Source organism: Epinephelus lanceolatus, chromosome 1, assembly GCF_041903045.1.
Source record: "Epinephelus lanceolatus isolate andai-2023 chromosome 1, ASM4190304v1, whole genome shotgun sequence".
Taxonomy (NCBI): domain Eukaryota; kingdom Metazoa; phylum Chordata; class Actinopteri; order Perciformes; family Serranidae; genus Epinephelus; species Epinephelus lanceolatus.
Genome location: NC_135734.1, coordinates 35,865,208 through 35,889,402, shown reverse-complemented (window position 1 = coordinate 35,889,402; position 24,195 = coordinate 35,865,208). Strand labels below are relative to the sequence as shown.

The 24,195-nt window shown below is 40.8% G+C and overlaps 1 protein-coding gene across 2 annotated transcripts in view; it reads right to left on the bottom strand.

Annotated features, from left to right (window-relative positions):
* cdh22 (cadherin 22) overlaps positions 1 to 24,195 on the bottom strand; it is a 249,081-nt gene that overhangs the window by 74,248 nt on the left and 150,638 nt on the right. For both annotated transcript variants that reach the window (XM_033627226.2, XM_078169868.1), the window contains exon 4: positions 23,713 to 24,007. In XM_033627226.2, coding sequence (XP_033483117.2) covers positions 23,713 to 24,007 — 295 coding nt within the window. The remainder of the gene's footprint in view (positions 1 to 23,712; positions 24,008 to 24,195) is intronic.

Here is a 24,195-nt window from a genome sequence, read left to right as displayed (position 1 = left end):
TGCCCTCCATAGTGTGTAAACCATGGTAGTTTTACCTAAATAGATAAATTTTAATAATCTTGATCTCTATAGGAGTGAGGACATTTGTCCAAAAAAAATAGACATACTGCCTGTTCTTGCTCTTGAAAGGTCTTTTTAAGTTAGAGTTGTGTTTTAGGGTTAGGGTAAAGGTTTGAGTTAGGCACATAGTTGTGATGGTAATTGCTGAAGTTGTGGCTAGGGAACACAGCCCATCAATAAGAGGGACTCACAAGTATAGTAACAGCAGTCTGTGTGATTTTGTGCACACATCTTCATGTACATCGATGCGTGCTTGTCTGTGATTATACTTGGGAGATGGAGGTTAATGCATTTGGGTACTACCGCACCAGGTAGCTTTTTCATCTCTATGCACATAATTTCCTAAACACGCTCAGAGATGAAAGGAAACATGGAGTCATAAAGTCAACATAATATCTTCAAAGACTGTTGGAAGCTCAAGAAATCTACAACAAACAATTACTCATGATTACCGGCACTTAGGTAGAGAATGGAGTCATTTCCACATGAAGCCTCAAAATTTGGATTTGTGGAGCAACAGTGTTAAAGTCATTATTTCCCACTCAGTTTAGTGTATTTGTCAACAGTGTGCATACACAAGCCGCTGGCAGCGAGTTGCTGGTGAATCTCTCCATTTAGTCACACATTTTAGTTAAAACTCGGCCTAAAGCCTATTCAACTTTAAGATTCTTCATTTTAAGGTTGAGAAACAACCACACACTTGCCTTTTAGCAACTGAGCAAATTTTTCTTTCTATAAATAATTTCTCCTGCAGGAAAGGAAAATACAAAGGGAGACGTTACTGGGCGCCATAGGTCCTCAAGGACAAGGAGTCGGTCTTTGTCTCCATCCTTCTGGCCAGTGCTATGGGTAATTACTGACAGCTGGTGTTGTCCACCAAAGGTCACGGCTGTAGCCTTTCTCAGAGCCCTGTCATGCTACTGTCCAGCCACATAATGGCCGTATGCTAATGATGCTAATTAGCGGGAAGTGTCAGAGCACTGTTTGTTTCCTGTCATCCAATGGAGCTCCTAAGGGGGAGAGAGGGAAGGAGAGGCCAGTGGATTATCATTAAAGTCACTCGGCCATTAAATCAGACAGCTCAGATCACTATCCTGTTGTGGTCACCTATGGCGCTCTTTTGTTCTCCCTGTATGTAGGTGAGAGCTCACTGGTTTCCATGCGAATGTATAGCTAGCACAAGAGACAACACCTACCTGGTCTATTAAACAAGTGAAACAAGTGAGGGTGTGCTATTTTGCAGCTATTTTAAACCAATGTGACAAATAAGCTCAGAGGTAAAATGCCCTGAGAAAGGACGGAGTAAGGGAGGATAAGTGAGGACATATAAAAAATAAGTGGACGGACAGATGGATAAGCATTTCTCCAGTATGTGCAACACTAAAGAGTTATGAATTCTGTCAACAACATTGTGTGTGTCTCAGTAAATCCTGATATATTGCATCCCCCAGTGGATTCAAAGCACTGCATATTAACTAGGCTGGAATGAGCTTTTAATTCATATGCTGAGTTGTATAATTCAGTCATTACCCCATCCAAATACACCAAAGTGCACACCATCCTGATCCTTAGAAGATCAAGATGTGCAGCATGCCAGTTGGGGGATGAGTGAGATATCACTCTTATCATATTGGAAACATAAGGCTGTATAGGTATTTTCATTACCGGCGGCAGGCAGGGGTTTGCTAATTCTGCCTACCTGTTTGGCCCAACTGCTGTGGATCCAACAAAGCCATTTTCATCCATGGGATTACCCCCTTATCTTAATTTTCCCCAGGTAACAATCAGTTTGATGCTCAGCTGTTTCTGGGTTCTGGCTGGCAGCAACGTCAGATGGCTTGGAAGAACTATATAAATGCAAATGCTTCTTTATTGTGTTTATATTAAAAAGAGAAGTGAAGCAGTGAGTTTGGCACTTGGGTTCTTATTAAAGCTCTGGCTTGCATCAGTGTTTTTCAGTGGGAGAAGTCATTACTTACAGTATCTGTTGGCGTGGTTGGCGTCTCACTTAAGCAGATTCTACTGTTGATGGACTTGTGGGGATTCAATAAAAATTATTGACTTTCTCAGATTCGAATGTAATGCATATTGCCGTAATAGGAGAAGTATGTCTAATGGAAAGAAGCTGCAGATATTCATTAGCTTAAGAGTTGTTTTTCTCTCACCGAGCAAAACTTCAATCACAAATTGCTCTCAGATGAGACAGCATGCACTGTAGCAATAATAATTTTAATTACCAAAATATACAGGTTTGTTTCTCTTTATTCCCTCTCATGGGCACGTTTGTTTGGGCTGGGTTTGTTTGATTTGGTTATACAACAAAACTTTCTTCATCATATTCTCAACATATCCATGCAATAACACCAGGGATGAAATTGAAATTGAATGTCACAGTCAATTATACCTTGTGTAATTGCCTTAGTTTCTTTTTTTTTTAATTTAAACAGTCACTTAACACTTAGGAGGAAAATATTTTTGCAGCCCTGTCTCCTAGAAATTATGTTTATGTACAACTAGCAAATGGCGCTTTCTATTAACATAATGAGTAAATATTGCTAATTAATGTACCTGGCAAGTGGCAAAATGTTGATACTAAACGTATCAGCCAAATTCCTTACTGACAACGAATTTCATTTGTTTTCCATCAAGACAGACACTCATGCAATACAGTATACACTCTTTATGATTACAGCATTCATTTTTAAATTTTCTTTTCTGTTAATGTTTAACCAAAATCATGATGTTTCCTTAACCTTGATCAAAGTGCTTTTGTTGCCCAAACTTATGACAAGAGTCTAGATGTAAACCCAGGGTTCTGGTGTCAAGGTCCTGCACTTTGTATGCCCCCTATCCTCCCCAACCACCCCTTTGCAAAGCCTACGTGGGACATGAATGTAGTGTTTTGTTACTTGACAGAAACATTTTCTTCGAACATAATCCTAGCAGCGATTACATTGCCACAAAAAGTGAAATTAAGATTAGTTAGGTTAGGTTATTTCTAGGTGACAGGATTAGTGGTTGCAGGGTTACTACAGATTAAAGGCAAGTTATATTTAAGACTTTTAATGCCAGTTACATAAAGTTTAAGACCAATTTTGCAATAACCAAAACTCTCGTTCAGGGTGATACCAGTCTAATTTTTAATATTATGTGAAAAATTCATATCGTGATACTCAGGATATTTCAACTTGTTGAAGTGTTGAGTCTGCAGTGGTTCCAAAAAGAGGAGCAGCTTTAGTAGTGTGGAATAAACTGTGGCACCCTGAATGTTTTATGAACAGCCGCGGACTTCTCAGACTATTTTAGCGAGTTATCGCTCAGAGGGAACTCATTCAGCGGCTCCTCTGGCAGCAGCACAGCATCTCTCCCTCTCCTCTCAGTGTCATCAAGTGATTTTGTCATAAACCTTTGGTAATGTAAACCTACCTATGCTCGACATAAAACTACATATATATTTGAATGTGCATTAGTTATGGTAGCATAACAGCTTGTCACAGGTTACAGTATGATGATTCGAGGAGAAATGGCAGAGCATAAAGGTCCAGGTGGAAAAAAAACAACTAGATCATTTAGGATTTTGCTAAAAGAGACGGCAATATATATATATATATATATATATATACATATATATATATATATATATATATATATATACATACATATATCCCAGGGTACATTTTTTTGTATGTGGGGGCTGTTTAAATGTGTAATTTGTGGTAGATTTTATTTTGTTGAACTATTAATACTGTATACAGAATCTGAATCTCACTCTGAGTTTTTTTCTTAGATTAACAATAAAATATATTCTAATTAATTTGTCATATCGTCTAGAATATTGTTACCGCAAAAATACCCTGAAATATTGCGATATTATTTTATTGCCAAACCATAATGTGGGATTCCACTGCCTCAATTCCCCGTGTACAGAGATTGGTAAAACAGTATTGTATGCATTGCTTTGTACTGGTTTCAACCATGCCACAAAATCTTGGTTAAATTGCCAGTTTTCATTTACTTTGCACTTCCCCTTCTCGTCCAGGGTACAGTAACAGCTAGCAGACAGTGGATCCTCTGCTCTCCTGGCTGCAAACAAGATATGAGTCTTGTTGGTACCACTAGAAATACCAGTTTATTTGAGATTTTACATTGCAACGTCATAAAAAAAGATTCATATAACCTTACTTCCCATGTCTGAACATTTTTAAGACCTCTGAAAGATTGATTTAAGACACTGTAATATCAATTAAGGCCTTATTTTTAGATTAATGAATTCACTGCCTTTTAAGATGTTTTAAGGATCTGCGGGAACCAGGTGGCTCTTTTCTTGCTGCATTAGTGTAGACGGGTGTGTGTCTACAGCAGTACATCCTGACATCTCTGCTGGGTGAGTCAAAAGTTAAACTGTCACCCAGAAGAAGTCAGTAAATCAACACTTTTCATCTCAGTGTTAAGTAAATCTACAAACACATGCAACCTCTGTAATTTTGTCAGAAGTCAGAGCCAACTTGTGACACTTGCTCAACAAATTAATATTTAGTCACCTCAGTTGCTCATGCTTTCAGAGCCTGCAGATATTTACATTGTTAGTCTCAGCATCAAAACAATATTAAAATAGAAAAGTCAGCATTGTGCTAATTTTCATATGCTAATTTTCAACTGTAACACAACCGATTTTCTGTATAATAATTAGATGATATGACAGCAAATTTGAATCTTGCTGTTTCCCCGGTTTTCACCAAAGCATTCATCAGAGCAACACCGTTTAGCAATGTTTCTCATGGCTGTGCAACTATAATGAGGACATGGCTTTGTTATTCATTTAATCCTCTAGCAGAGCAAAATGCCTCTGACATGATTGGGGTTGAATGGCAGCTACTTATTTGACATTATTTGCCACTTCTACATAATAGTTAATATTTCTATAATTCTATTAGAATAATACGATAACTCCTCTTTAAGGGAACTAAAAATCCCACCAGGTACCAGAGATTAACAGCTAATTAATTCAAGTAAATAACCTTTAGAAGAATTAGAAGCTTAGACGTTCACTGTGTATTAGTCTGTTTCAAACTGGTACACATGATACTTCTGAGGTGCTTTTACATTGTCATTGTGGGAAAAACATGAAAGAAGCAAAAGTCACCCCAAAACAATATCATAAAGTCTGCAATGCAAATGACATTTAAGCAGTGTACAGTATCCCTTGAAGGATAATGTAAATAATATTCAGATGCAAACCAACCCTGGGACCATCTCTGGTGAAATGGAGTAAGGAGTAGGGTTGTTTTTGGGGCATGGAGGATTCTGTGGATGGCGTGACGATGGCTATATAGTTAGATTTATGCATGAGTTTGGTTTAATGGTATCAACACAGGCTGTCGGAATGGCTTCCCACACCATTTCAGTACTCTGGGAGAGATGGTTCAATTACTGCGAGGGGAGCTGGAGGAGTGCGCCACGTGTGAGACACTAGACTGACAGCTATTTAAGAGGCAGCCTCGTAAAAGAGATTTGTGCCTATCTCAGCTGGTGCTGTACTGGTGCGAGCTTCAGTGGAGGGGTCTAACGGCTGCGGCACTGAGCCTCTTTCCCACTACGACCCGCCTTAATCTGCAGGACTGAGTGCTCCCCGCCCGCATTATGGATCATTTAGTAAAGCCATAAAAGCTGAGGTGTTTTCACATGAAAAGTTATTTCTTCACTACTTCCAATGTGATTCATTCCTCTCTCATCCACATAAATGCCCCAGGAGAGAGAGGTGGGGAGAGAAGGAGGGAGAGAAGAGGAGGCGGAGAGAGAATGAAGTATAAAGGGGAGAAAAATCTGCCATGTCATAAAAGCCAATGGCCTGCTGCTTACATTGATCCTCTTCCAGATCTCTACAAGGATTTGGGGAATATTTTTCATCTCTCCCGACAGAGATTGTAAATCTAATCTTTGTTAGCCTTTGAATTTGTATCTTTTAATAGATCGCATCGTTATTTGTTTTGCAGACAGGATTGTGGGCCAGCGCTGCATGTCAACTTTAAATTTTAACCTCTGGTTACCTTTCAAGCTATGCTATGCAGGATTTTCCTAAATAACAATGTATAGACTCAGACATCAGTTATTCCTTTCAGTCATCATTTATGAGTCTGTGGCAGTGCATTTATCTACAGAGACAACACATTCTTACTCCCAACTCGCTAAATACATACATGGCCTTACACTTCAAACTACTCTATGACCTCTAGGTACCCCTCAAGCGTCAGTTTTGGATGCTCAAGGACAGCATGTGAATTTACGCTCTGCTTGTTAAATGCATACAATCCCTTTATAAAATAAACTTAGAACGTAGGTAAAAAAACATCATTAATTGGATTAAAGTAAGTGTAACAGGGTCCATTATACAGCAGTGATATGTGTAACAAAGTCAAATGCACATTTGTAATACTAAGTATTATTATTACACAAAATTAGTTACAGTTGTTATTACCTGTTCAATATGTGGAACATGTGATACTCAGTTTCTGTAACCCTACTTTCACCTTTGGGGGTACCCCACCTATAAAGGGGTGTCTCCTGCCTTGCCTCTCCAGTTTTGCTGTTGTGCTCCGTGGGAGAGGTAAGATACATCGCTCTCGTAGTAATGTCTGTGTTTTAGTGCTGTCAAGTTAATTTTATGCTAACGTAATCCTGTGTCACTTTATTTGTGTAGGGGCTGAAGCTTGTATGGTTGTGTTTGACAGAGAATTTTGTTTTTGCCACTCGCTGTCAGATATGTTTTCCGTGTTTTATTGTGCGAAACTGAATGTAACATGGCCGCTCCTTTTGCTGTTGTGCTCCGTGGAAGAGGGGGTTGAGTTTGTATGGTTGTGTTTGACGGAGGATTTTGTTTTTGCCACTTGCTGTAAGGAATATATGGAGATCGCCTCCAAAGATGTCTACGGTCCAGGCCCCTCCATATCAACACAACGCAGACATCATTAGATTCCACTGGTTACATAAGTCACATGACATACATCCCTAGCTTAGCATGCTACACATGCCAGCACGCTAGTTTGTCATTAAAATAACTCGACTACATTTTGGTTTTATGTGGGACATGAGATGGCTAGAGATGGGTATCATTAAGATTATAATGATACTACTACTTTATCCGATACTGCCTATCGATCCAGTACTTTAACATTACATCTTATCAGTTTTTTTGGGGGGGGTTTTATGAGAATAATCAGTAAAACAAAATAAGAACAGGATTAATATTGCTTTATCCTCTATATATGTTAGCACAGTATATAAAATAACATTCTGCTACAGCATTGTTTAGAGTTTAATTACAATTTTTTAATTTTATTTATAAAGCCCAATATCACAATTTGCCTCAGAGGGCTTTACAGCATACAACATCCCTCTGTCCTTGAACCCTCACAGCAGATAAAGAAAAACTCCCCCCAAAAACCCTTTAACAGGAAAAATGATAGAAACCACAGAAACCTGAGTGAATTACTATTATAGACTATAACATACCCGACATGGATGGGGTAAAGGAAGATGACCTACGAGCTAGGCGGTTGAAAACGGTGCATTACTCTGGCTGTATGTGATGCACTTAAACCAGATGTTTCGACAGATTGCTCGGGTTTCTGCCCTTACATGCAAAGGAGTTGTTGAAAGTGTGGCGACAAGCAGTGTCGGCATCAACTCTTGTAAAGTATAACTATACTTCAGAGCGTTTTGCTCTCTCCGCTGTCACCGAGAGCAGGACCTCTGTGACACAGTGGCAGAGCTGGCCCCAACCCGCCCCTCGCACATGCAGCAGGCTGTGAGGCTCCGACACAGAGAGCTCTTCTCTGGACTGAACAGCAAAAATGCATCAGTGATGAATGTCTTAATCTTACTGCAAATCAGAAACGGAGCTGGGGAGATAAAATTTGTAAAAGATAATGTTTATATAACCAAATGACCAAGAAATATATCTCATGAATTTCTTCAATACTGGTGGCAGATCCGTTAACGTCATAGCATATCAATACTGTGGTATTTAATAATTCGGCCCCAGGCCAGTTTAATTATTTTGACCAATCCACTTCCCTCCTGCCCACCATGTGTGGACTTTCTTACTATACACACTACGACAGTTGCTTGGAGTGTGCCGAAATGCTGCTGTTGGTGCATCTCATACTGCTGCTATAGGGTGCCTCGATATCTGACGCCAACGGCCACTGACCAAACACTGGTATCTGATGAGTTGGGAGGGAGATCTGTTGCTATGCTTGGAATGTTTCAGGGCAAAGCACAAGGGTGAGGTCGGAATTTAGTGTGATAGGGGGAGTAAGAGGGGGTATGACATGCAGCAAGAGCCTGGTCTCACATCGAAGTCGTTGAAAGCTGGCGCTTGGCCGGTGACTTGTGGTGTTAGGAACCAACAATGATATGCAGCCAGTTGCCATCATAGTTTAACAATGCCCGGCAACGTCAAGGGGAAAAGTGGCGGGACAAGGACGAAAGTTAAGGCAGCGAAAGTCCGACTGGGGCAGACAGGAGGGGTGGTGGATGGGTCCAACAAACACCAACTTTCACCTGAGAAAGCGGTGTTCGCGTCCCGTAAGATTCTTAAGCCAAACCCTGTTCTTTTTTCAATTTGCGGTATTGTACTGACGTAGTGCATTTATTTCAAAAGAGAAACAATAAATGTTATGTGAAAACGCAAGTGTTTTTTGAAAGAAGACAATGCATGTAACGGGCAGAACTTGACACAAAGTCCCAGAATGTCAACAACCAACACACCCAGGGTACCAGGGTAAATTTGACCTTGACCTTGACCTACCTGTCATGTTGTATGTGGATGTGGAAAGTCCATGACCAAAAGTCAATATGTGACGAGGTCGGAGTGAGAATGTGTTGTTGCAGCCAAGGACCATAGGTTGGAATTGAACCTATGGCCTTTGCACATGGGGCACCTGCTCTACCAGGTAAGCTAATGGGCGCCCCAAAGAGGCTGGAACTTTATAAAAAGGTATCAACCAGGAGCCAGACCGTTAGCAGCATGCATTTGAGAGAAAGCTACAAAAATCTTGGACCCGTGGCAGAAAAACGCAAGTGTAGGGAGTTGAAACGCCGAGCGTACAGAGCTGGGGTTGACTTTCATTTTCACTGGCAATACTGTTTACAAACAAAAGCTGTCAATTCTTGCATAGTATACCTTTAAGCATTTGTCTCCACACAAAAAAAAGACAAAAAGTTGTTAAATCTCAACCTACAAAAACACCCATTAAGGTGCAGAAACCTTTCCATACTTCTGTCATTACATTTGATCACCTCCCTGTATCTCCAGGCCAAGTATCAACATCACTGTTACAGACACAGCGTCTTCCTTGCACAATGTCAAACTGTATACTGCCCAAGAAACCTCAGACAGTGTCTGTGCTTCTCTGTTTGATCGTATCTCTACAGTAAAGTGAGAGCCTTAATCAATTTCACAATTGCGAATCTATCGTGCTGCTGTTGTCACACACATCTTCCATGCCTCCTCACACACTGAATCACTCATTCATTCTCTCTCTCTCTCTCCGTCCCACTCTCCTCCACTTACACACTGATTCATACACATGACCACACACGCACATCAGCCCGAATCAATTATGTCAAGCACTGTGGTCGAGCACATAATGGTGGATGTTACTGGTCATATACATAAAGGTGGTTGGCAGAGAATATTGATTGTAAGTTGCTCCTGCCTTGTCGCACTGCTCTCTCCTGTGATCCTGCTGCTCCAAATGTCTCATCTTCTGTTAGCATGACAGGCCCCGGCTGTCCTAATGGTGACTGCAGCAATTTGCAGCCTCCTGGGCAACCTCTCCGGACCACAGCAACAGGAAGGGTGATTATTACTTTAATCCCCTTGTGGAGTTCTCCTATTACATACAAAAGGAGTGGAGGGGGGGGGGGGTTATCTCTCATGCTGACTATGCTGAGGGTGAGAGCGAGAGAGAGAAATACAGACGGACAGAGAGATAAAGGTCAAATAACCGAAAGAGAAAAATCAAAGGAAATAAGACATATTTTGAACAACTTGTCCACAGAGGTAACCCAGACTAAATGCTTTATTTTGTTGCATTACAACTTCAATCATTCAAAGGCCTCTTAGTTTTTGGTTTGAGGCCATGATTTCCTCCTCACTTGCTAAAATAATACTGGGGAAAGTCTTTTTGGGGTGTCACGAAAAAAAGTCTGAAAAACACTGGTCAAGCATTATTGACGGGGCTTTCTCTTTTACTGCTTTATTCTGCCTGGCACTATTTTCTGTGTCAGTCACCACAAACGCCCTTCAAATGCCAGTTATTGTGTGTATTTTGTGTATACCTTTGTACACAGTGATATATGAGGCAGTGACCTTCATGAAGACACTTAGAAAGTCCATTCCACAAGTCTTTTCCTATGCTGCTCTCTGAGCTTTCAGTCTTGTCAATCTCTATGCCTCACCTGAGGTATTTTATGAAGCACCTGTCCATGAGATGCCTTTTGCAGTAGCAGATATTCCTGCACAGATAGGTGTACTGCAAAGCATATTTTATTTTTTGGGAATTGTGCTGTCGTCTGCAGTCAAACAAAGGCCCAATCCCAAATCTTATTTTTACCCCTACCCCTTATTTTTACCCCTACCCCTCATGTTTGAGCGCCACCTTGCCCCTTGAAACATAGTTACAAGAGGAACAGGTTGAAACATTCCCCTATGAAATGAAACAACCCTTCGAGACACATCAGCAGCAGTTATAGATGTGTAGTGTTGCCGGACTTATGTGCCGTCTTTTGCTGTGGAGATTTGTCTTGTGTGGGCTGAAGGCATCCTTTTGCAGTTGTCAGGACGCTTGTGATTTGTTTACAACTTAAGTGCCACGCTCTCAATTGATCAAACAAGTCACCTAATACAAAAGCACTACCAGGCAACTAGCAGTGGTCTGTAGACTAACATAGGCAACTTTGCTGTGAGGAGGCAGGGGGGGCATAGAAATATGCCAAGTTCTAGGACTGTCATGCACAAATCAGCAATAACAATGTGACATTAGCTAGCTAGCTAATTAGCTACAAAGACATTAGCATACTAGCCATTTCTTTTGTTATGCTTGTTGTAAAGAAAAGGACTGTACCACACTGAAGTGACATTTAACTAAGATAACTGGATGGTTATCATGAACATCATCATCTTACTGATGATTTCTCATTACGCAAAACCTTAAGTGTGCCTCTGGAAAAAACGCAGTTCGGAGGGTCATGTAACCCTAACACTTAACCCTAACCCTACTTCCCATCAAGAATCTTGACCCGACCCCTAGACCCTTACCTTGTGCAAACCAGAGGAGTAAGAGTTGTGTGGTAGGGGCAAGGGATGGGGTGCACTGGGATTGGGCCTTAAAGGTCAAGCCTGTAGGATTTAGTGGCATCAAGGTGAGGTTGCAGAGCTGAAACTTCTCCCATATGCCAAGCGTGTAGGAGACAGAGGCCAATGTGAAAACGTGATTGGCCCTATCTAGAGCCAGTGTTTCATTGTCAATTCTGAACTACTGCAGAACAATATGGCTAAGGTAACGAAACACAAAGATTCTGATTTTCAGGCAAATTTCAAAATGAATACTGCATTCCATTTCTACCAATAAATGCCCCTAAATCCGACATCATGCACTGTTAGGTGTGCTTGATACTTGAAATCAATACAGTTACTGTAAAAACAGACCTTAAGTCCAAAGACAAACTGCTACAACATAGTTAAATTAAAACGATCCTAAAAAATGCACAGGGTCTTGCGGCATTTACAGAGATAACATGCCTTGAGGCATTGGGAAATGCAGGAAAGCCTCAGATGCTGACATTTGTTTAGTAGATAAAAGAAGTGCAGGACATCTTAAAACCTATCTCTGTTGCTTAATGGCCTTTGTGGTTTGTCAATTTCTTTAACCTGGCTTTATATACTAGACTGTGCCTTTGATAAAGAATCGGATAAATGTCAGTCCGAGGCTACCATTGTGCTACTTTGAACTCTGTCTGTTTTCTTTGTGTTTGGTAATTCTCTACCACATCGCCTTGTATCATTAGCAGATAATAGCTGAGGATAGTGGTCAGCTTAATGTCTGTTATCAGACTGCTATTTGCCTGCCTGTTGTTCTTTGGACACTGAGAATTGTCAGTCAGTGTTACCTGAGGTTAGAGGCTATGGTGCAGATGTCGTGTCGGGCCACATCTCTGCCACTCAGAGGTCCTCAGGTCCTCTCTAATGGAACCACATCAATCACAGGATTAGCTCTGTGGAAACGTTTCACCCTGTTGTGATTCCACCATCAAGAGCTGCCCCTCTTAGCCACATTTCCACCCGACTCTCTCGCTGTCACCTGACCTTTGAGTGGTGGGAGAGGATATCTGCCTCAGTGACTAAATGGTTTCAAATCTAACAAACTGTGCTTCTTATACAGTCAGCTCACATAAAGACAGAGAAAAGCAGAGTGATGGATGTCTTGGTATGCATGTTGTAACACGGCGTAATACTGATTTCAAATTGGAAAAGGCCTGTCTTTATTACTTCAATATTAGCTGTGCATGTGGAGCATAAACATTAGCTTGGGGTGTCACTGTGTCACTGCCAATAATGTCTCTGCAGTATGTGTGCTAGATATTAGTGTCTAAAAACTCAGTATATCAACTCTTTAGCTGTAGAAGATGACGAACTATATGACTACGTAGCATTGTCTGGCAGCACACCAGTTTGACATTACTTTAGCCTCTGGGTTTTTAAAACTTGAGGCCTAGCTCAAAGCTACATCAATATTTAAACACTTACCAAGCTGAGGAAAACCAGAGGGAAAAGAGATGGATCAAATTCAAATATTAATGAGGAGGCTTTCCAAAACATAAACATTAGCCCTGCATGTCATCCTATGTAAGCTACGTGGTACTAACATTCACTGTTAACACCACAGAAAAGCTGTTGTTCATATAGAAAGGACTGCGAATTCAGAGCCCTAAACTCTTGCACATATCTGTTAGTGCTATGAGACACACACTGCCTGAGGCAACACAAGAAAAGGAAATAAATATTTTCCAATTTCTGTTTAATTCTGCCGTCACACGTATTTATTGTAGTGCCTAAAAAGCAATGTCCATCACGTTTCTTTAAATGTACATGCAGAATCACAACTCTCTAAGGTAACAAGACACTAATAATTATCATTAAACAAATATGTGTTATTTTCAGCTAAGTGGATTTTGCAGTCTTGAGAGTGCAATTTTACAAAGAAATCTCACCTGTCTCAATCACTTCTCAATCATCCGTAAGCTTTGCTGCAAGCAAATAATAAAGCCCCATATTACTTTGGGAAAAAGTTCTGAGAGGAAAAGTAATCCCGCACTTGATAAACAAAGAAACACAAGGAATGGAGAGCTAATTTGGAATTTAAACTGAATAATTAGAAAGCATTAGTGGAAGAAGTAAAGCAACAGAGAAAACCCAGAATTAACAGAGAAACAAACCTCAATTAAATGATAGTATAAATAAGAAAACTCAATTCCTAACAGGCTCAGGTCTGAAAATTTTGAACAGTAATAAATATGAAAAATACAAGGAAAATCAAGTTAAATGAGAAAGGAAACATAGCCAGTATTACAGTAAAAACAAAAAAAAATCTGTATGGAAACCTGCTCAGTCTCCTCAGGAAATAAGGAGTGATTTTCAAATGCTGTATGCCAAATTAAAGCTAACAAAACACAACTCAAATTTAGCAGCTCAGCTCTATTATCTGCTGCATCTCACAGAAGAACAAGCCAAAATACCCAAATCACTAAACCACCACATGAATTCTCAACTGCACACATTAGTTTTCTATTATAACAACACAAGGACCTGAAGGCCTCTGTGTATATTCCCTGACAATCTATGTATAACCACATCCATTCTTCTCTTGAAGCACCATAATGACCCTTGCCATCCATTTATTATTCCATTTTACTTAAAGAAAAAACACAGACATAGAAGATATCTGCACCTTCACGTGCGTTGCTTAAAATCAGCCTTTACGCAGATGAAGCGTTGCTCTCTTTCTCCAAAACCCTTCATTGTCATTACAAGAAACCATCAGGCCGAGATCAAATAACCTATTCTCCTCCAGCTCCATTAAATGACTCATATACCATACACCACCTTTTCATATCCTGACACATAAAGATGCACACAACTATGGTAACACTTCTTTATGGTAACACTACTCTCTACTTTTTGTTGGTTGGTTTAAGGCAAGGGTCAGCAACTTTTACTATCAAAAGAGCCATTTGTGGCCAAAAAAGCTCTCAAAAAATCTGCTTGGAGCCGCAAACCATATTTAAGCCTTATAATGAAGGTAACAGCAAGTCTGAATTCACCCACTAACATTACTAATAGATCTAAATGAGTCTTTATAATTATGTTTTACCAAAAGGTGGCTACTTCACAGTTGGCTATTTATGATTGTCTGGTACTTTAACTTTGCAGTGTTGGCGGTAAAAGCAAACAAATTTGTCCATGCATTGTTAAATTCTCTACTGTCCTCCAATAATTTTTAAAAAAATCTGAAATAGCTAGCTTCCCTACAGAGATCCAAGACAAGCAATTGTTATTGAGGTTTGGCACATGTTTAATAAATAAAATGCAAAAGCTTTTTTATTTTGTTTGTGAATAGGCTACACATTTTTACAATGGGAAATGTACCTGTGGATATTCTCATTTATCCAGGTCAAAGTTATCTCAAGGCAATTGAATCAAACGCAACTGGACTTAGTTTTGTCTTAGAAGACGTTTCACCTCTTATCCAAGAGGCTTCATCAGTTCATGCTTGTCTGACTAGGCTGGAACTAGTCTGACAAACTTATGTGGAAAAACCCAGGTATTTAACCTCTGAGGAGGTCTTCACAAGGCCAGTGATGTCATTTGTTTGTTAGTGCTCCAATGGTGTGTCAACGACGGTCGTTGAAACTCCTGCTGCAACGGTGGTTGTTGGAGTCGTTAGAGTCACAAAAACAATGGTCGTTCACAAATGGCCTCATGTGACTCTAACGACTCCAACGACCACCGTCCTGTCCAGTCCAGCTGCATTCAATTCAATTGCCTCGAAATGGGAAATATAAGAATCTTACAGGCCTACAACAGTGAAAAATGAAAATCCAAATGCTGAAAATAGCCGTTACTAAATTCTCTAAAATTTTTGTCAAAGCCACAGGCAGCCACAGGAGAGTGGTGAAAGGGCCGCATGTGGTTCCGGAGCCACAGGTTGCTTACCCTTGGTTTAAGGGGAAAGGATGTGTTTTAAGCCTTTAAAGAGAAACTGTTTTCCCCTGTTTCCAGCCTTTATCTACCTGGCTGCCTGTTCTGGTTCCATACAGTGTGTCTGTGAGCTTCTCTGCAAAACAGTGAATCTGCATTGGGGGTCATCTCCCTCTTTGTATGTGAACACATTATGCAATTTTAAGTGGTCTCTGTGAATTTTATTGGGACTTTTAGGATGACACACAGCTTTTTACCAAAGATGAATTTGAGGTGTTTTATAATGGAAGGATGGGTGGTTTTAAATAGACGGACCTGTACCCCTAACATTACCTCGCAAATGGACATGAGGCAACATTAGCTTTTAACATCGCCGGTGATTTACATGATGCTGAGTCTGTTTTTTTTTATTATTATTGTTCAGAAAATACAGAGGCTGGTGAGCCATAAAGAGGGAGCTGACCTGTTGATTTTTAAGTGAGCATCCATTAATCAAATAGATCTATAATAGACAGAGTTTTTTTTATTTCAGAACACATCTTGACCTCTTTTAAGCCTGAAAAACATACTAAAATATGTCACTAGTAACACAAAGCAATTAAAACTGCATTACTGTTATCAGATAGAACAGTTTTCTTTACTTATATAAGGTGCACACACATATGCATGCAGTGCATATGCATAAAGCCTTCAAAATGCAGGTAACCTACAGAATAAATTTAGACAAAAGTTCAGCTCAGGGGCATGCAGCCGTACCAAAAAGAGGAATGAAAAAAAAAGGAAGATGAAGGATTCATTGCTCCAGCGCACCTCTATGTCGGTAAAATGTATGCAGCTTCTCACACAGGTAAATGTGATTCTTTGATTGTAGAAAACAAGTGTCGCACATTCTGGCTCTATATGCATTTCTTTTGTTTTGATGATGTTTCAGCCTTTGAGCCTTCTTCAAGATCAACGAGCATATTGAGACACAGGTACACTGATCTGTTATATGGGTCACACCTTTGTCACACAGCTGACAGTGGTTAGATAATCATGCCACAGCATTAGATTGAGCAAAAAACTACACTGAGGCCCTCAATGAATCAATACCTTTACACCAAAATGTTGTCAGGAGCTACAGCCAATCGCATGTCATCAATACAAATGACAACAACCACAACATATTCTACCACATTTCAGTATAATATACATTTTTTGAATTCACCATATTCAACAATGGTTAAATACAAAAGTGATAGATAGATACCAAAAGTTAATGCATCAGCTCTAAATAAACAACTTTCATTATATATCAAACAATCAGATATACATCACAGAAAACATTTCAAATCATAATCTAAATTCAGTTCATGGGGTTACAGGGTTCTCCGATGGTGGATCCAATAGTGTTCTCTCCTCGAAAGTAACACATCCAAATTAACTCCTCTTGGGGGGAGGGTTACCTCTTCAATCTCAATGTAACTTAAAGAGGAACAGGGATGATTAAATTCAACAGAATGAGCTGCTACTGGCATGTTGATGCATCTACTAGTACTTCTGTGTTCAGCAAGTTTTTAATGCTCATGGTCTTTCCAACATACAGCTTACCAGAAGGGCAAGTATTGAAGTAAATAACAGATTTACATTTACATTTCTACAATCAAGTCTGTTGCTAGTGATCAGCACCTCATTATAATTCTTGGTGTGCGTTACTTTTATATTTTAAATGTGTTTCTTTGACCAGACAACAGCTGTATCCATTTTTTCCTCAGCCTGCTAATCATGCATGCACTGGGAGCGATGCAAGGAAACACAGTTGGCCAGTAGATTACAGATTGACTACTGGGAGAAAATGCTAACTCCAGAGAGTATTTGCAGAAGGCCCCAGTTAGCCTTGCTCAAGCTTGAACCTTGGGCCTTTTAGCTGTGGTGCTAAACACTGATCCACTGTCCTGCTTGTTAGTGTATTCCTATCACTGTACACTGTTGGAGAAGCTTTGGAAACTATGCAAGTCACACACCAATCCCACAAAACTATTCTGATATCTACTGAATAAGAATAAGTCTTGGTGAAGTCATTTGTTCAGCATTTGTGTGTTTTATTCTCTCAGCTATACTACCTAAAAATACCCCCTCCTTGGTGGGGATGAGTGAGCCAGCGAACTGTCATTTGTCAGTGAAGCTCTTTACCTGTAGGCCACACTGTTGTCTCAGTTTGCTCCGACTAAACTACATAGCACAGATTTGGAATCTGTATAATAAAGAAATACAACACATTTATTTGGGATATAATTAATACAAGAAATCCCAAAGCCACATCTTCTAGTCGGTTTCATTTGGGTTGTGCTCAGTCCAGGATGTCCTCTACAAAGACACTGTATTAAATCAATTTTTCACAGTCTTTATCATCATGAGTCAGAGGACACAGCTAGCAGAGCGACTCCATCCATGTTCCCTCTACTGCTGCGACGTAAAGACATGCACGGTTCTCAAAGCAACATTCAATCACCCATGCGCTACAAATTTGATTTAAGACTGCAATTTCATTAGCCGCACATTTTCCAAAGGACAACACAAAGCTCAGGCCCTCACATTTCATCATCATCTTTGCTGCTCCTATTTTATTTGCCCTCTCTTCTCCTTTTCAGAGTTAACCAACCCCAACAAACCAACAATGTACACAAGTATTATTTTTGGTACGGCAGCAGATGCTGAGCAAACAGAGAGAGACACAGACAGACAGACAGACAGACAGACAGACAGACAGTCAGGTAGCTGCAAAAAGAGAGAGATGGCAAAGGGTGAAGTCTGTGACGCTATGACAAAGACGTGCATTGGGAGACATGACAGGAGTGATAAGTAAAAATGAATATGCCTCAGGCAGCAGACTACTGATTACTTTCTTACTATTATGGCCTCACGTTTTGCAGAGCAGTTTGCTGTATGGTTGGCCGTAAAACAGCACAGTGAGCATATCACTGGTGTGGCTAATGCTCGCAACCTGCTTCTATCACGGCATAAAACGCAACCCTGCCTCAGATCACAGGAGCCGCGTCCAACTCACATAAAAAGTACTGATTCTAACCAGGTTCTGAGTATATAGTGCACTCATACAGAGAAAGTGACCAAACTGAGTCCACACTATTAAAGTTGTTGCTTCTGCGGCGTTAACGGACGCTATTATCGGACAATGTGACGCACAAAGGGAACAGAGGAGCTGCTCGCAGCTGGGAAGGAAATTAAACAAATTGTGGACGCGGTTGAGACAGCTCAAAGGACATAATGCAAAAGCAAATAAACAGCGGGTGTTTCTTTAGATTCTCTAAAGAAGTACTTCACTGTTGGAAAGATGACCATTTTATATAAAACTGGCCTGTCTCTGCAGAAGAAAGATGCCAATACTTTTAAAATCAGTGCTATCTGACCAGAGAAAACAGAGGAAGGGGCTGTAGCATTTACTCAAGAGGCACAGAACCTACAACTAACAAAATGCACGACGCCACATGGGAACAATGAATGCGAGTCTTTCCATTTTGACTCAGGAAACAATCCTGCTGCCCCTCAAAAAGGAAGAAGCCTCTGGAATTAGAGGTAAAATATCTTCAAGAAACTCCAGCAAGCCCAGTCTCACAATAAAGCACTTAAGATTACCATGACCTGGATGACTGAAAATCGTCACCAACAATCTGGCTGCCTGGTGGTAACAAATGTTCTTGTTTTACAGATAAACAATAAACTAAAATGTGTTTCTGAAAACATTTAGTGAGAATCTGCAACACAGTTACAGAATCTTGGTTCCTATTTTATCAGCACTGCTTAGTTTTACCATTTGAACTCAGTATTTTCTATGTATGTTTTTACAATAAAGGGAAACAGTAAGACGCCTGGTTCCTCTTTACAAATTCTTGTGTTACAGCCAAACAGTGCGCTAAAATATGTTTCTGAAGACATTTTAGGCAAGAAATAGGCAATACACTAACAGAATGTTGGTTTATATTTGATCAGTACTACCTACTTTTACAATCTGATCTGAGTTTGTTCTAAGACGAGTCTCTCTCTTGATCCGCTTCTCCAGTTTTTGTGTCGTGATGTCAGGCATACGAAAATGTGGAAGTACAATTTCTTGTTTGAGATAAAGTCCGGAACCAGCAAAAATCCACTATTTGAGCTGAGAGATGGGGAGGGAGATCTCAATCAATCAATCAATCAATTTTATTTATTTATAGATCTGGACGTTTCATTTAAACACACTACCAATATTGTCAAGATACAAAGCTGGTGGAACATTGGCAAAGTCTCCTTTAGCCCTTTAAAACCCTGAGTGACATCACTTTTTTTGCGCTGCTTTCAGACGCCTTTCGCAAGTATTCAAACCTTTGAACCCTGATCACAGTGGTGCAATTACTTTAAAAAACATGGGCAAAAAAGGCAAGGAGCAACTTAATAAGAAATGTTTCACAAATGCAAAAGAAAATTATAGATTTAGAAACTTGTTTTTAAAAAAGCTAGGGAAAACTATAAATATAGTTATCATTATCTAAAATTCTGTTACAGAATTATAATTTTAATTTAATTTAACTTTCTTTTCTTTTTTAATATTTTTTGCTATTTTAATTTACTCGTTTTACTAATTTGTTGCTTTTTGCGGGAGTCATTTCATCTTCCATTGCTCATTCCCTTCCTCCCATGTTTTTGAAAGAAACCAAGCCAATTTGCTCAGGTGTCAAAGGGTCAAACAAGTCCAATGAAAAACTACTGTTATCACTGACTAAAACCAACAATACATTTACACTGTCTCGCAATATTCTCTGACTCATCGTCCTTGTCTACAGCACTAAGCCCACATTTGTAAATCTTTCAAAAAAGATAGCTAAATAATTTCATAAAACAGCAGGTGTTGCAGTTTTGTAGCAAATATTACTCAAATCAGAGAAAAAAGCATATTTGTTGGGGTTTGTTCTTAGTCATGGATGAACACACATTTGCAGCTGTGGTGAGTATTCACGGCAGCAAGACATTGTATGTGAAACTGACTTAAAAATAAACTGCAGTGCCCACGCTCATTGTAATTAAGGAACATGTTAGCCAGTGTAACAGCATGCCTCAGTGATGTATTAGTTTCTGGGCAACAATAGAGGTCTGTGGCAAAGAAAAAGGAAAAAGCTTTATCGGGCCTTGGGTACACTCGGGAGTAAGATGATTCTTGTTGCTTTGGAATTCGTTTGCAGTTGGAAAAACAGAACATGACAAGCCTTCTCCTTTCACTGATAATCTCCTCTTATTTGAGCGATGCTTCAAACACTGTGATGGGAGGCCAAAGTGCAGAAAAAAAGAAAAAGCTCATGAGCCGGGTGAGTGACATGTGACAGTCAAGCTGGTCAGTCCGGCACCTTTATTTTCTCTTCACTCCCCTCGGTTATTGTCATTGTGCTCGTGACCTTATCATTGACATGCCAAAAAAATACTGCTGGCCTTAGCTGATGTTCAACAGGGGAACAGCGGAAAGAAAAGAAACAGGGACAGGGCAGGAGAATGCTTGACTAAGCAGTAGCTGTTACCTCATTAGGGCTAGTGCTCCACAACGATGTTTAAAACATGAACCGCACACTCATTTAGTGTGTAATTTGACTGAGGTGCGACAGGGTCGAACAAGGGGGAGCAGCCAAAGTGGAGGGGTCGTGATCATTAAGATTGCATTAACTAACATTAACTAAGCGTGGTCTCCGTGACTCCATTTCTCTCTTTCTCAAGGAGATAATAGCTCTCTTGCTTCCTGAGGTTTGGAATCTTTTTCTAAAACTCTGCATTATTTCTTTTCTATTTATCGCTCCCCTATTTACCCTTCAATAGCTCTGTCCCTCACTCTCTCTCCCTCTCTCTCTCTCTCTCTCTCTCTCTCTCTCTCTCTGCCTCTCCCTCCCACTCGCACTCACACACACATGCACACACACACACACACACACACACACACACACACACACCTCATTCAGTTTTAGAGAGCACTGTAGGCAGAAATGCCCATGGTTTGGATCATGCTGAGGAAGCAGGAATTAATTCCAATCAGGCTTGAACAGGGAAGAGCCATTCCATTCTGCACCACTCCTGGAGTCACTCAAACAAGAAGCACCGCCACCTCCACTGCATATGCATTATCACACACACACACACACACACACACACACACATACACACACACACAGACTTGCATGACCCGGTATCACACACATGTGTTGTTTATTAAACATCAGTGATGTCTTTGACATTAATACCATGCTAATGAAACCCCTGACACCCTGGTTCACCTGTCTTTTCCATTTGGCTGAGAACCTTAAGAAGCCATGGGGTGCTGCTAATACTGCTGCTCACAATAAAACTGTATTTGTCAAGATTCAAAGCTTTGTGGTTTCCGTGTCAAAAGCCTCCATGAAAATATGGTACACCCTCACCATTATCAGCTCCTCTGAAGCACCTTTCCTCTGCACCTCTTTCACCCTTATTCCCCTCTTCATCATTTGCCTCATAACAGTGTGTCAGAACACAGCCACAAAGCTCGTCTGGGAGTAATGCAATTTGCCTCTCGGTTCTTTATACGCCTGCACGTCTCCTTCGTTTTCCATATAATTCCTACCTACACATAACAGCTCTGACAGAGTCCATGTGGGGATCCTCCTCAAATGTCCATGTCACCATTATACTTCCCCCTCATCGACAGTGAATTCACTGACTCCACATCTATTTTCATCTAACATCTCCTGTCTGCTTTTTTTCTCCATCTCCACAATGGAAGAGAATTTTAGCATTCTGCTCCTCTTGGCATTTTCTAGCTTCCCCTGAGCCCAGGACAAAGCATTATGTTACAAACCCTGGTTATGCAGAACGAAAATAGCTGTAATACTTGAAACCATGTTGCAATGGGATAACTCCAGGGGCAACAGATAGACCCCGACTTAAAGGAACAGAGTGTAAGATTTAGGGGGATTTGGTGGCATCTGGCGGTGAGGACTGCGGATTGCAACCAGCTTAAACTTCTCCTGGTTGGAATTCCTCCAGTGTTCATCGCTCAGGGGGTTTTAACCAGGAGCTGAACTATCTGCAGAGGTCTCCTCCTCTTCAAAACAAACTGACAAGGTGATTTAAACACTGAATAAAGCAGTTTTTTAATTTGTTAACTTAGGCAGGGGAGCAGAGCCATGCCTCAACCACACCTCTGATTATCTGCCAAGCCTACCTATACCTAGTCAACCCATCCTGCTCTGTTAGTCTCAGATTTCTTGACCCACCCTCCCTTTCCTTTCCCTTCCCTTCATACATCATCCTCCCTACCAACATTCCTTCATCCTCTCTTCCCATCTCCCCTCATCTCTTCTTATTCAGTCTGGCGCAAACCCCTCCCATGTCTCATTCTAGGTACCATCTGGGGGGCCTGTAATCAGCTCGGGCAGAAAAACGCCTGAGACAGGACCCACACACTGAGTCTTCCTCTGCCTGATCTCCAGTACATCCTCCCAGATCAACCTAACAGAAGACATCCCTCTTCCACCTCCAGCCCCCATTTCCATCCATTCACCAGTCCTCAACAACTAACACCTCCTGAATTACAATTACACATTTAAACGACCTATTGTTGTGGCGTGGTCCTGTATGCTCACCTTATTTTCGATCCAGACATTCAGGAGGATTTCACTGTGAGCCAAATTATCCATAGAGATCTCCTCCTCTCCGAAACAAACGGACCACTACTAAAACCACTAAAAAAAGCAGTTTCACATTAAAAAGACAGTGTTTTCTCAGTGCTCTTTTTGCTGAGGGCCTTTTAACTACAGCGGCTGATGTGAAACGTATCTAGAGCCAGTGTTTGGCGCAACATGGCGGACTCCATGGAAGAGGACCTGCTCCTTATGTAGATATAAACGGCTCATTCTAAGGTAACAAAAACACAACAATTCTCATTGTCAGGTGATTATACAGTAAAGAAAACATACATATTGTATTCCACTTCTGCTAATATATCCCCCTAAATCCTGCACACTGAACCATTGAAAAGACTCTGGGCCAGGGGTGTAAGGTAGGGGGTCAGTGGCCCCTTTCCTACATCCAACCCTGCCTCTTTCAGCACCCTTGCCTGGTCCACACCCATCTTCAAACTTGGCCTCCATTGTGTTCTCAACTCCTGTCCACAGTCTGTGGTAGTTCCCACCACCATAAATGTCACCAGCACCACATTTTGTCATGATCACACACACACACACACACACACACACACACACACACACACACACACACACACTCTTAGGGTGAAAACAACACCAGCCACTGCGACGTTGTCTCAGTAAGTGCACCTTTGGGGCCACCCTGAGCTCAAGAGCTTGAAACAGCTTTCCAGACAATCCCTGTCTAACTTCACTTACCTATGGGTGACAGCTCTGCCACACTGCCGATGTAGGGGCCCTCCAAGAACTTGGGCTCGCTGTCGTTGATGTCCTGGACCTTGATGACAAACTCTGACTCTGGTTCCAGAGGGTCGTTGGAAAGTCTGTCCCGGGCCTGAGCCCGAAGTGTGTAAAAAGCCTTCTCTTCTCGGTCTAGTCTCTCTGTGGCATGGATGTCTCCTGTTAGCTCATCAATGATGAAAATGGAGCCTGCCCCTTCTCCAGAGATAGTGTACTTGATGTTGCCCTCGCCTTCGTCTGAGTCTGTATGGATCTGTAAATTGACACAAAATAAATGTGAGGACAATGAGTTCACAAAATGAGGCATGTCCGATATATTGTTGACTTAAATGTATTGCAACACCACAGCAACACTTTTACCTAGAAATTATGTTGATATAATACTAATTTGCAAATACATTGCATCTCAAAGGTACAGTAACACTACCCAGATTGTTTTTA